This window comes from Mytilus edulis, chromosome 13, assembly GCF_963676685.1.
Source record: "Mytilus edulis chromosome 13, xbMytEdul2.2, whole genome shotgun sequence".
In the NCBI taxonomy this organism is placed as follows: domain Eukaryota; kingdom Metazoa; phylum Mollusca; class Bivalvia; order Mytilida; family Mytilidae; genus Mytilus; species Mytilus edulis.
Genome location: NC_092356.1, coordinates 17390292 through 17402871, shown reverse-complemented (window position 1 = coordinate 17402871; position 12580 = coordinate 17390292). Strand labels below are relative to the sequence as shown.

Sequence of the window (12580 nt, the reverse complement as noted above, 5' to 3'; positions counted from 1 at the left end):
ATTTTTATTTATATATTTTAACAGTTTCCGTTAAAGTTACATTCAGCCACCTTTCAGCGCAACTATCATACTGTTAAATGTTATTCAACGGTCAGACGGGGTATATAATGTGACATTCCCAGCTTAAGATTTATATTGACATTTCTTTTACATTAAACGGATGTACAGATTTATAGATATTCCCAGTACCGGTACGTTCTCTGTAAGACGTCGTTTATATTGATATAAATCAACTATTGTTAATACGCATTTACCATAGCATAGATACTGGTATAATTCAAACATTCTCCTGATTACAAATATTCCGGAAATGAGCAATATCTTCTCCGAAATTGATTGAAATTAGATATCGTTTTCTATACATGGTCTCTTTACGCAATCCAAATACGGTTCAAGTCTGAACATTGTCACAATAAATAAACCGTTTTCTGTTAATTGAAACTATTTTCTTCTGGAACTTTATTCTCACTAATCCAGCTTTTCACTTAAAATTAATTTTCTAAGCAGACCCTATCATGTTATTATCTAACGATGTAACAAATGCACCCAATAAAAGTAAATAACTACGCAGCCTTTGAGTTTTATATAAAATTATTTGAAGTTAGAAGACAAATTGAAGTGATACAAACATTGCAGGAAGTTGTAAAATTTCCAATATGTATATGTGTTTAGTGATTGATTAAGACAGTAATTCAAAAGTTTTAAGACCTAGTACTTAGGTAGGTCATTAATTGATTATTAAGATCGGATTAATTGATCATAGTTGACTGAGCATACGTCAGTAAGACACCAACTACACGAAAAGCATAAACAAAACACTTAATCGGGAAAATAGTTTGTCGTTCAAATGCACCGTCTTGAATTATAGAAAGGTATCTAGTTCAATGCGTCTATACCTATATAAAACTCAGGTCTAGATGATGTGGTATGATTGCTAAATATACCGCTACACCAGAGACCAAACGATGATGATGGAAAAAACTAATATATAGATTTCCGTACGGCCTTCAGCATTGAGCAACACCTATACTGGAAAGTAATCTATTCAAGGTCCCTACGTACATTTCAATATATATCAAATACCAACGACCATTATTAAACTAATGAATGTATGTATATATGAATATTAAGACAGTAAAACGTATAATAAAGGCGGAAGTACAAAATAATCATGTATAATAAAAGCATTTGAAATTACCAGACAGTATTTTTCAATCATAACAATAATTTGTTTACTGATGAATGAAAAGGAAGATAGTCTGACAGTGTGGTCACTTGGTACATAATAATATCGGATTGTCCTGGTGACGTTATTTACATGTCAAAAGTGACCAAAAATGATAATTTAACAAAAAGAAGTGGAAAAATTTGATATTAACAGCATAACTCAGGCAGTATTCACACTGGGATCTTTGTATACGAGGCCTTGTTGCCAATATACATGTGTATGTGTTTTGTCTTATATAAAAATATCTTAGATAGATATCTGAACTCAAAATGAGGCTAAATAACATCTCCTCATTTTGAAAATGTTTTTGTAAAATTTTGAAGCAAATATTTACTGTAACATGACAGATTTCAATTTTGTGGATATCATACAGATGCAATTTGACAATTTTCTTCAAAATTCAAAGACCGCAAAAATTGCCATCATATTATCATCATATACCATTATATTATCATCATATACCATCATATTATCATCATATACCATCATATTATACCATCTTCAGTCATTGTCTGTACGCAATGTATTTAAAAAATAACCTTCAAGGTTAACCTTACACTAATAACCCTTATTATACATATTAATGGTTGTCAAAATCCCATTTACTATAGTTTAGTTCCTCATTAGAAGCTTAATACAATAGGGAACTTTATGTGTCTCTATAATGTAAAATATCAGTGAAATTTAATGAACCCTCCCGACAATAATCGTTTTCAAGAATTTACTGCAGAAGACACCTAATCAATTTCATCGAGTATGGTTAATGCGATCATCTTTCGGTAATGGGTAATATACATCGGATCATCATCATTAGTGAACCCTGATTGGGTTAAATATAGCAGCAGCGAGTAATAATGACGTATAACTATATTAGTGTTAGATAATTGGCAAACAAAAAACAATAGCGAAGTGTGTGATGTTTGCCTTGAAGGCTTTCCGTTACATTCAACAAACTTTAAGGTTCAGTTGAACCACTGATACAAAATGAAAACGAAACTATATTTAACTCATGTCAAGGTTTTGGAATTTGTGTCAAATGTTCGGACTCCTTGGTGTTTTTCCATACAATACAATGTAAAATAGTTTGCCACATATCACCCATTTATTTTTTCATATAAGACTCCATAGCTCATGAAAGGTCATTTTCCAAAATTTTAGAAGATTCTTGATTTTCTTTCTTTTGTTTTGAGACCCAAATAATACCAATGCAAATGTAAGGTAAAAGTCCGAGTCAGCCTTTTCCCGCCATATTTTAAAATTCAAATATCTTGAAAAGGAGGTCCATGACCTATCAATATTTTTAGCTTATCTTTATCCGTAATTGATGTTCTACCAGCTTATAGTATCAATTTTAATTTCTGACACAATATGACCAGGTCTAAATCTTGTCCAAAATTAAAGTTAAATGCTATGGTTTATTGATTGATAGTTGTTTCCTTAACGTCCTGTGGCAAATGTTTCATGCATATGTATACAAGTCGATTTAGATACTATAAGTGTCATGAATAGAAGTCCCCTAAAGTTTATTAGTTCCAAAATGAGAGAAATATCTATTAATACTAGTATACCATGGTATGGTTAAGGCTTTCTATTACTGTCTATGCGGTATGGGTTAAAGGCTGAACGGTGACCTAATATATTTGTTATCTTTCATTTGGTGTCTGGTGGAGAGTTGTCTCGTTGACAATTAAATCATAACTTCTATCTTGCATACGCAATGCATAGAATAGTTATTAGAACAAAGAACAGATATCAATAAAGTATGTTTATAGCAAGTACCTGTTTTCATGAGTAACACATATACGTTGACAGAAGAACCATTGGACATGTATCTATGAATTCAGAAAAAAATATTCTGTTTCACTGATTAAAAAAAGTTATTTGCTTTAAGTACAAATGTATGTAGGATATGGCTTTTTCAATAACACACTCCATATCAACCATCAACCAATATAATACCTTGAGCAAGGCTCTTGTGATTGTATTGATGGCTCGGGATGATACGGATGTGATATTGTTAAAGCCATATGATACTCTCTATTTGTCTAACACCAACATATCTTATTGTCATATTAGATTCGTTTGAATAAGTAGCAGGTATTGTCTTTTTACCTTTGTATTCATTTAAGGAACGTCAGAATCCATTTAAGAAATTAAAGTTAGGTCATCGCTAAAACAATACGGTCAATTGCTTAAAAATGTTCTAACATGTTCTACATTGAAGACCTGTTGATGACCTTCTGCTGTTGTTGTCTCTTTGGCACATTCCCCATTTCCATTCTCAATTTTATCTAGTATAAAGTTGGTTAACAACGTGTCGTCAACTACGAAAAAATATAGTGTAAGGAAAGAAAACATGTAAGATTTAGAACGAGGGGCGGTATTGAAAATACAAACAATCCTTTTGTTTGCGTTTGATGTTTTTATCATCAATCACGATGTTGGTTTCATGTTTGTCATGTTTGTGTCTTGAATAGTTTAACATATTGTATGGGTTTTGCTCATTGTTGAAGGCCATACAGTTTGCTATAACAATTGATTTCAGACATCCTCGACTTCTAAAAGATATATTTTGAATAGTTCTCTCATTTGCAATGATAACCAATCTTCTTATTTGTTTAAAAGTAAGTCAAATTCAGACTTATATAGATTAGACCGTTGGTTTTCCCGTTTGAATGGTTTTACACTAGTAATTTTGGGGCCCTTTATAGCTTTTTGTTCGGTGTGAGCCAAGGCTCCGTGTTGAAGGCCGTACTTTAACCTATAATGGTTTACTTTTTAAATTGTTATTTGTCTCATTGGCACTCACACCACATCTTCCTATTTCTATTTTAATATATTTAGGTATTGCATGGCTATACTGGGTATGCCTTTGTTTGTTCTGAAAGGAATTATATATTATTATATACTACTATACTACTTTGTGCATACATGTACATGTCTGTTTTATATGTATGTGACGTCAAATAAAGATATTTTGTTTAGTGTCGAACTTTTATAAAAATATTGAGATGTGGTACTATGGCAATGAGACAGCAAAAATCCCAATGAAGAGGATGTAAGCAACGGTATGTCACTTACAATGACCAATCGCCTACCGTATAGTAAGCTAAAATATGTGTAGCAGTTCAAACGAAATACAAGTGGCATGATTTAGGACAAACCATAAATGAAAACACAATATAAAAAAAAATGTGTGACAAACAGCAACCGACGACATCAGACTACTGACTTATGAATTGCACTTAAGAAAATGAGGCAGGATGTAACGTGTTTATGAACGATCAACCCGCCCATACTTTGGGGCAGTGATGTGACAGCACAACATAAGAACAACAAAAAATCAGTTGAAAATGGCTTCCTTTTATAGCTGACTACGCGGTATGCTTTTTGCCAATTTTTGTAGAATAAAAATCAACTAACGAACGAAAAGAACACTTAGTACTCATCCAAGAGTACTTGTAGTTTCTTATATATCGTTACATAAAACAAACTAACCATGTTCTTTTTGACTAAAGTATCAATTGTCACACATCCAACAGATTTGGTTAAAACACGTGCACTTCATGATCATAAACAGTGACAAAGAAGGACCTGGTGCACCTAATATCACAAGGCTATAGACCAATCTTAAAGGAAAGAAAATCTACATGGAAAAAATATGTTCTTGATTTATTATGATGAAACACCGCATAAATTTATGTTTTTGTTGTTTATTTATAGTGACTGTGTTAACTCCTTGATATACGTGAATGCGGTCTATGGTATGCGTGAAATCGTCAAGGTTAATTAAGGAGATTGAATGGTGTCCATCACAAGACATTTGTTGTTTTTGTGTGTACGTCACTGTTTCCATCAATACGAATAACAGTTTTCTATCAACTAACAAGTTTTGGGGAAATATAACGAGCCATAAATAGTAATAATGTCTTACAATAATACAGTAAAATAATTAGAAAGTTGCCAATGTAAGTCATCGTAGAGTTAACTTGCTGTTTTGTACCGATCTGACGAGTCAAGCTATATCTCCATCTGTCAGCGTTTAACACTTTGTTCTAGTATTGCGTTGTTGCACAACTGTCGCAGGTTAAAAAACTTTAAGGGTTAAACACTCCAAAACACCACAGGTTTTACACATTCGTATTTACGCCTTGTCCGAAACAAATCAAAAGAATTGTAAACAACTTTCTCCGAATATTTAACACACCAAATGCAATCAATTACACACTTCCTTACATTGTCTTTGAGTATTTCTCTTATTAAGCCCCAGTCCCACTAGACCACGATCACACCACGCTCACCGCGATCTAAAATAAATTCAGATCGTGATGAGGTCGCGGTATGAGCAGCATGAAAATGTAAATTTTCGTTGCTTTCACGATGCTACTACGTCCTCTCTACGCTTCTACAAAGATCCCGCTACGATTATACCACGTTCTCACCGCGCTTATTCTGCGACCTCACTGCGCTTATCAAGATCTTTCTACGCTCTTCACGTTCTCACTACGACCATACCACGAGTTATCCGATTGCAACACTATCTTACTGCGATTATAACACGTTCTTACAACAATTATACTAGTACGTTCATAGCGCGATCTTACTACGTTCTCAGCAATAACGTCAACATCGTGTTCCATATCAATACAGTTCAATTCCTTATATTTCTGATTAAATCGTAGATTTCTCGGAAACAATACAGTCATGCCACCAAAATCTACCAGAACACGTGGGCATGGTGGTAGGAGTTGATGTAGAGGCAGAGGGAGCAAAGTAACGAATCCTGATCTAGCAGAGATGTCGGACCGACCAATAAAACCTAAATTACAACCTATTGCTGGTCCATAAAGCTCAATGGCGATATTTTAGTGAACGATAGCAGAGATGACATAGATGTATCAATATATATATATATATATAGCAAGATGTGGTATGAGTGCCAATGAGACAACTCTCCATCCAAGAAACAATTTATAAAAGTAAACCATTATAGGCTAAGGTACGGCCTTCAACACGGAGCCTTGGCTCACATCAATCATCACGTTATAAAGGACCCAACATATTACTAGTGTTAAACCATTTCAACGTGAAAACCAACGGTCTAATCTATATAAAAACGAGAAGCATGGTTGAGCCGTTAGAGCAAATGGATAATTAAATTCAAACAAACAAAATATATGGAGCTTTTTTATATATTTTATGTGAAAATGACAATGAGAATGATGGTCGTAGTGTGAACGTAGTAAGAAGAGCGTGACGGGGACGGCAAGGGCGTGCTAGAATCGTACAATGGTCGTGAACAGCGTGGTATAGTCGTAGTGGAAGCGTAGTTTAGTCGTAGTGAGAACGTGATGGTCGTAGTGAGGTCGTGATAACGTCGCTGTGCGATCGTAGCGCAGTATCTCCGAATAGAATCACGCTTTCGCTACGCTCTCGCTACGATTGTACAGCGACCTTTGCGATCTTACTACGATCTTAGTGCGCTCGCACTACGCTTCTACTACGACCTGATTGCCACGACCGCACCGCGATTGTTTTGAACATGTTCAAAGTTGGCCACGCTCTTCACGATCTTGAAGACCTTCCCACGACCATGATACGACCTTACTGCGATCTACACGATCGCACTACGATCATTAAAATTTGCATTTTTTTCACAGATCGTAGTGCGATCGTGGCCTAGTGGGACTGGGGTATTAGCAAATACTTTAATTTTGGATGTAACGCGTCTTCTGATTGGCTGACGTTGTTTTGTTTATCAGCTCATAGACATAATTTAGTCAAGTGACCCGTGACGTTATCAACGTTTTTTCATGATTTTCTCCGGTTTACACTGGAAATTGGAATTAAATTACAAGAGATAACTGTAAAATTTGTTCTATCTATTCGAAATAACATCAAATATATATATATATTTTTTTTTTATCTCGGATGACAAGATAGCAGCCACTAACTAGCAGCCAGTGTTCAGAAATTTCTATAATCCCAAAAGTTGCATAAGATCTAAACTTACTTGAAATACTTTTATTAATATTAAAACCATTAAGTCAGCTGTCAGAAACACTATTAATTGAGTTTTAAAATTTCAGTTCCTATTCATTAATTTAAAGACAACATCATTTGTTTTATATACCAAACAGCGAGCCCCACACTTTACATTTTAAATAGTAAACACTTTTAAGTGTTTATATAATCGTAAATAATTATGAAATTATTGAAATATTGGCAAAATTGCTTGTTACAAGGTATTGCCTTTTCCATCAGAATTTTGTTTGTGTCTTACCTTTTTGAAAGAAAATTCTATTTTGACGAAACATTCTACCTCTGAACCAGTGGATGTCGCTTACTTTTGATTGGACGAAAGGTTTATTTGTACTCAAAGTAGGGTACGTATGCAAGGAAATTAATACTTAGCGTTAAAAAAAAATGTGATATACCCCACCTTGAAATTTTGGTCAAGCAGGCCCTAAATCACCATGCAGCTTTCCTTTGTTCCTAGAGCAGACACAAATATTGTCGTAGGGATTATTTTTATTTTTAAGAAAAGGGTGGGTAGGGTGTTTTACCCGGTCTTTTGACCTGTTGAAAGTTAGCCGAACAACACCCTGTATTTTTTTCTCTCAAATAGACCTCATAATTTTTAATCAACCTTTATGTAAGTGCGAGTAGGTGTTCGACGCCAACTTTGAAGTTGTTTAAAAACAAATTGGTTTTGTACACATCTGAAAACTGGCTGCTAGCTTGAGCCTGGTTCTCAGATGACCTATTATGTATTTAAAACTCTGCAGTATTCACAGTATATCACAGTATCAAAAATATATACAGTATGGCACACATGGTATTAGCATTATAGTACCAATGACATTATACATGTAGCTGTCTAAATTGATTCTCACAAAATTACTTAAGCTAAGTAGACATTGCCCATTGGTGGCCTTCTGTTGTTGTTTGCTCTATGGTCGGGTTTTTGTCGCTTTGACACATTCCCCATTTCTTTTCTCAATTTTATTGCCAGACCTGCCGAAGTAAAACAAATGTCAAGTGTCTAGAAAAATACAAAACCATATAAATTTTAGCAAGCAAAAAACTTCCGCAATATATTACCATATAATTTGTTTTTATATTATTTTAGAGTGTTGAAAATTTTTAAATATTATAAAAAATACTTTTTTTTTAAGCGGACGAGACTACAATTTAAATCAGAAGACATAATATTTCTTTTCAATATTTTATGGCAGATACCAAACAATTAATCGGTGTTAGAAATGAGATGGATGTTTACATACAAATCTCATAATATTTTTATTTTGGTTGTGTAATATTTCCTTTAAGTTGTTTCACGGGTCCTTTTTATTTTAGTAGATACATGTATACGTACATCCTTCATTTTAACAAGACACGTGTTCAAATTTGGCAAACACACGAGCTTCTTATTTATTTAATTTTTAAAACGTAAACTTCTTCATTAGAATCTTTTTAGTTTATGATAATTGATTTATTTCATTTTAGTGTGATAATATGTTTAGGTTGTTTTAATATCTTCAAAAAATAATATATTCTGAATATTCATATACAAAAGGTCATGTACATTGTACGTACGTGGAGTGCTTAACAATGAGAGAATTATCCAACAGAGTCCCTAAGTCTTTCTTATCGTCCTGACCATGAATAAACTATTTGCCACTAGACGTTAAGCAACCAACAATCATCAACCTTTCGTCTCTCAATTTCATCAATCGATCGATGAGAAAGAAAAAAAATGTCATTACATCTTTAATGGAGATTGAAACCAGTAAATGTGAGACTCATTCTTTGAATACAAAGGCCTTATACAACACTGAGGTTATTCATCGACTGAAAAATAAGCAAGACACATTGAGACACGCTTAAATTTTATGGAAGACCCATTGGTGGCCTTCGGCTGTTGTCTGCTCTGTGCATGATCGGTTTGTTGTCTCTTTGACACATTCCCAATTTCCATATTCAATGTTATATATGAAAAAAAATACAAAGATACAACGTCGCATTATTATTTACTAATCGTTGATCTTCAACTTCAAATTCAAATTCGAAATTGTTCGGACATTCTCGCTTTGCTTACGATAATTTTGCAGCGAGTATGGCCGAGTAGTAACGATTGTTTCTGTCAATTGTGGTTATTCGTCTATAAGAAACCAGGCTAATACAGGGCCTGGACCTGCATCGATGCATGTACTGAATTGGTGTCTTGTGTATACACAGAAACATTACTGACCATTCCCTTCTTTCATCTGAGAAAACTTTGACAAACATTGAACTTAAACAATGTTAAATTTCAAACTATTTGAAAACAGTTTATTTACTGTTTTAAAATGTTTAATCAAATTTTCTATGAAAGACAGCATTTTAAACAGTTTGAATCAAACATTAAACAGATTTATTGACTTTTAAAACAACATGAAAATTATGAATATTACATCATGATAACTCATTGTCTAAATATGTTGTTACTTAAAAAAAAACATATGTTTTGCACAATATTTACTTGTTTGTTACGTTTGTATTCAAGTCGTTAATTATCAGTATCCCAGTTAAATACTTTGAAATAACAACTTTCAATAATGAAAAAACCAAAAAAAAAACTGCAAGACAGCAATTTTTTTGAAGATTATTATTTTTGCGTAACAATCCAAAAATAACTTTTAAACAGAAAATTTAATGATTTTGTTTTTTGAAAGACAAAAACGAATATGTATAAATGTGTAATTACACTACAAAACACGTGTTTTGCACGATATTTTACTTTTTTGATTTAGCTGTCATCCGGGGCTTGGGGGCTTACATTTAATATTTCAATCATCGTCACTTTACTTTGATCTAGACAATAGATCGGCTGTTTGTCAACAAAGTAACATCTCAAGGTGATTTATGACCTATAAACGTCTTGGACAAACTCTCCATTTAACTGAACAAATTTCGAGCTCCATTGGTGTCAAACGTCAAAAAGATCTAGTTATAAACTTTTCTACAATTTCATGTTTGCGTTTACATCTCTTTTCTTGGCCTGTCATTGGCTGACAAGTAACTTGACATATGATTTCAGGAATTTTGATTGATGCATTCCGTTAGAAGTTAAACGTTTTTAGGGACAATTCAGTGTCTTGATACGGTTTTCGTTAATTTTCATTCTCATAATTAACGGATTGAAATAATTTCAACAAACATGTACAGTTATTTTCTGACAATTTATTCCCTGGTTTTGTTTGTAAGTGACGTAAATACTTACGGCAGTGGTGCTCCTGCCGCTTTTTGTCAATATGACCGTTTGGACGGTAGAAATGTTATATTAAGGCCTGGTCACAATGCACGGCCAAGAAATCCTGCTCCTCATGGTTATCGAATTGAGACAGGACAGTTCAACCCACAATCACTTCGAGGTAAGTTTAATTGTATTTTCATGTATTTATGTATTTTGATCTGAGCGTCACTGATGAGTCTTGTATAGACGAAACACACGTCTGGCGTATCAAATTATAAGTCTGGTACCTTTGATACTATATGCAGGATATCATTTTAAGTAAAAATATATTCCACATGTTTATTTGATTCCCTAAGTTAATCCAAATCACCTTTATTAGAACCTGAAAATATAGAAATTATATTCTCTTACTGACTATCTTTAAATATAATTATGAAAACAAGTCTCGACAAGAGACATCGTAGTCGTTAACGCTTAAACATTACAAAAACTCATAGTTTGAGTAAAATCTGATAAGTTTGACTCGGAGAAATAAAATGTGAAAACATTCATACATGTGTTTTAGATATCCATGCTGACGATAAGCTATGGTATGTTTTCATTTCATGAATTTTGACGCCGGAGTAGACAATTTTCGGCAGGTTACCAACTCCGTGGAAGGACATTCTGGTACTCGTCAATTTAAGAGCAAGTAACATAAATAAAATTAAATTTACAATCGTGGATTATTGAAAAAAAAACTTGTTTTACGTTTCTTGTAAACGATAAAATCATCGGAATATGTTAAATGTTTCCTAGATTGCATCTATTGAACAAAAAGCTTGGTTTAACTCGATTTAGTCGCTCTTACTTGACCGAGTTTCAGATTATCTTACCACAGAGTAAGTATTCAATCTACCTGCAAAATAATACAAACCCAAGAGTCAAAAGCAGGAATACGAAAATAGTCTATTGCTTATTGACAAGATCGTCAAAAAAAATTGTGAAAATGAAGGTAACTGTAAAATGTACGTAGATTTCAATTCATATTTCCATTCTTGAAACAGCATGCGGAACCAAGAAACAGCCATCTTATTTCAGAGAAGCTTTAGTATAATATCTACATGTATTTACAAAATTTTACACAATATTACAAATATACAGTGGTTTCTTAGGTGCGCAGTGACTTGACATTATTTAAAAGATGATTAAAACAAGGTAAATGAAGACATTTTACCAAACATACATCATACTATGTCATTATATTTTGCCATGGTAACTCGTTAAATTTTTTTTTTCTCAACACCTTATTAGGAAAATGTTTAGAAATGCATGATATCATTGCCTCTCATATTAAGAAAAAAAAAATATCCCCCCTACGCCTTTTCAGTAATCTTTGCAACTATATGGCTTCTTCGGCAATATTCATAACGTCATAAACATGTACAATTTTATGGAAAACCTGAAGCAAAACACCAAAGCAACTTATAACATTGTTTTATAATTATGAAGATAATATAAGTGTTGTTATTCTCAGACCATAATTAAGGGGTCTCGGTGACCGAGTGGTCTAAGTAGTTACTATTGTAATCACTAGCCAGTCAACACTGAGGTTGTGAGTTCGAACCCCGCTCGTGCGGGTGCACTCGACTCCAATCTTAATTGACTAGGATAGTCAGTTTTCCTATCGAAGATCGGTGGTTTTCTCCAGGCACTCCGGCTTCCTCCAGCAATAAAACTGACCGCCCCGAAATAGCCTAAATGCGGTGCTTAAATCGGCGTTAAAACACAAAAAAAATCAAATCAACCTCAGATCATAAACGTCTTTTAAATATTTTTTCGCCAATGTCTATATTTATAGCTTCTAACTAATGATTAATTGATTGTTGGTTGTTTAATGTCCAGTGGCATGTACTTTCATGCATTTTCAGCACGATTCTAACCAAAGAACAATTTTTCAAAATTTACATTATGCACTTTAAAACTCCATTTTATTTGTGCTCGAAAGAGACTTGAATTTAACCCGTCTTAGGCTCGAAGAGACTCGAATTTAACCCGTCTTAGGCTCGAAAGAGACTCGAATTTAACCCGTCTTAGGCTGGTCTTGTACAAATTAATTTTGTAATTTGGAACAC

The 12580-nt window shown here is 33.5% G+C and overlaps 1 protein-coding gene across 1 annotated transcript in view; it reads left to right on the top strand.

Annotated features, from left to right (window-relative positions):
• The first annotated feature begins 10322 nt into the window (after positions 1–10322).
• The window catches only part of LOC139502316 (putative defense protein 3), a 43383-nt gene continuing 41125 nt past the window's right edge, over positions 10323–12580 (top strand). The window contains exon 1 of the mRNA XM_071291749.1: positions 10323–10644. Within this exon, the coding sequence (XP_071147850.1) occupies positions 10431–10644 (214 nt within the window). The 5' untranslated portion in view covers positions 10323–10430. The remainder of the gene's footprint in view (positions 10645–12580) is intronic.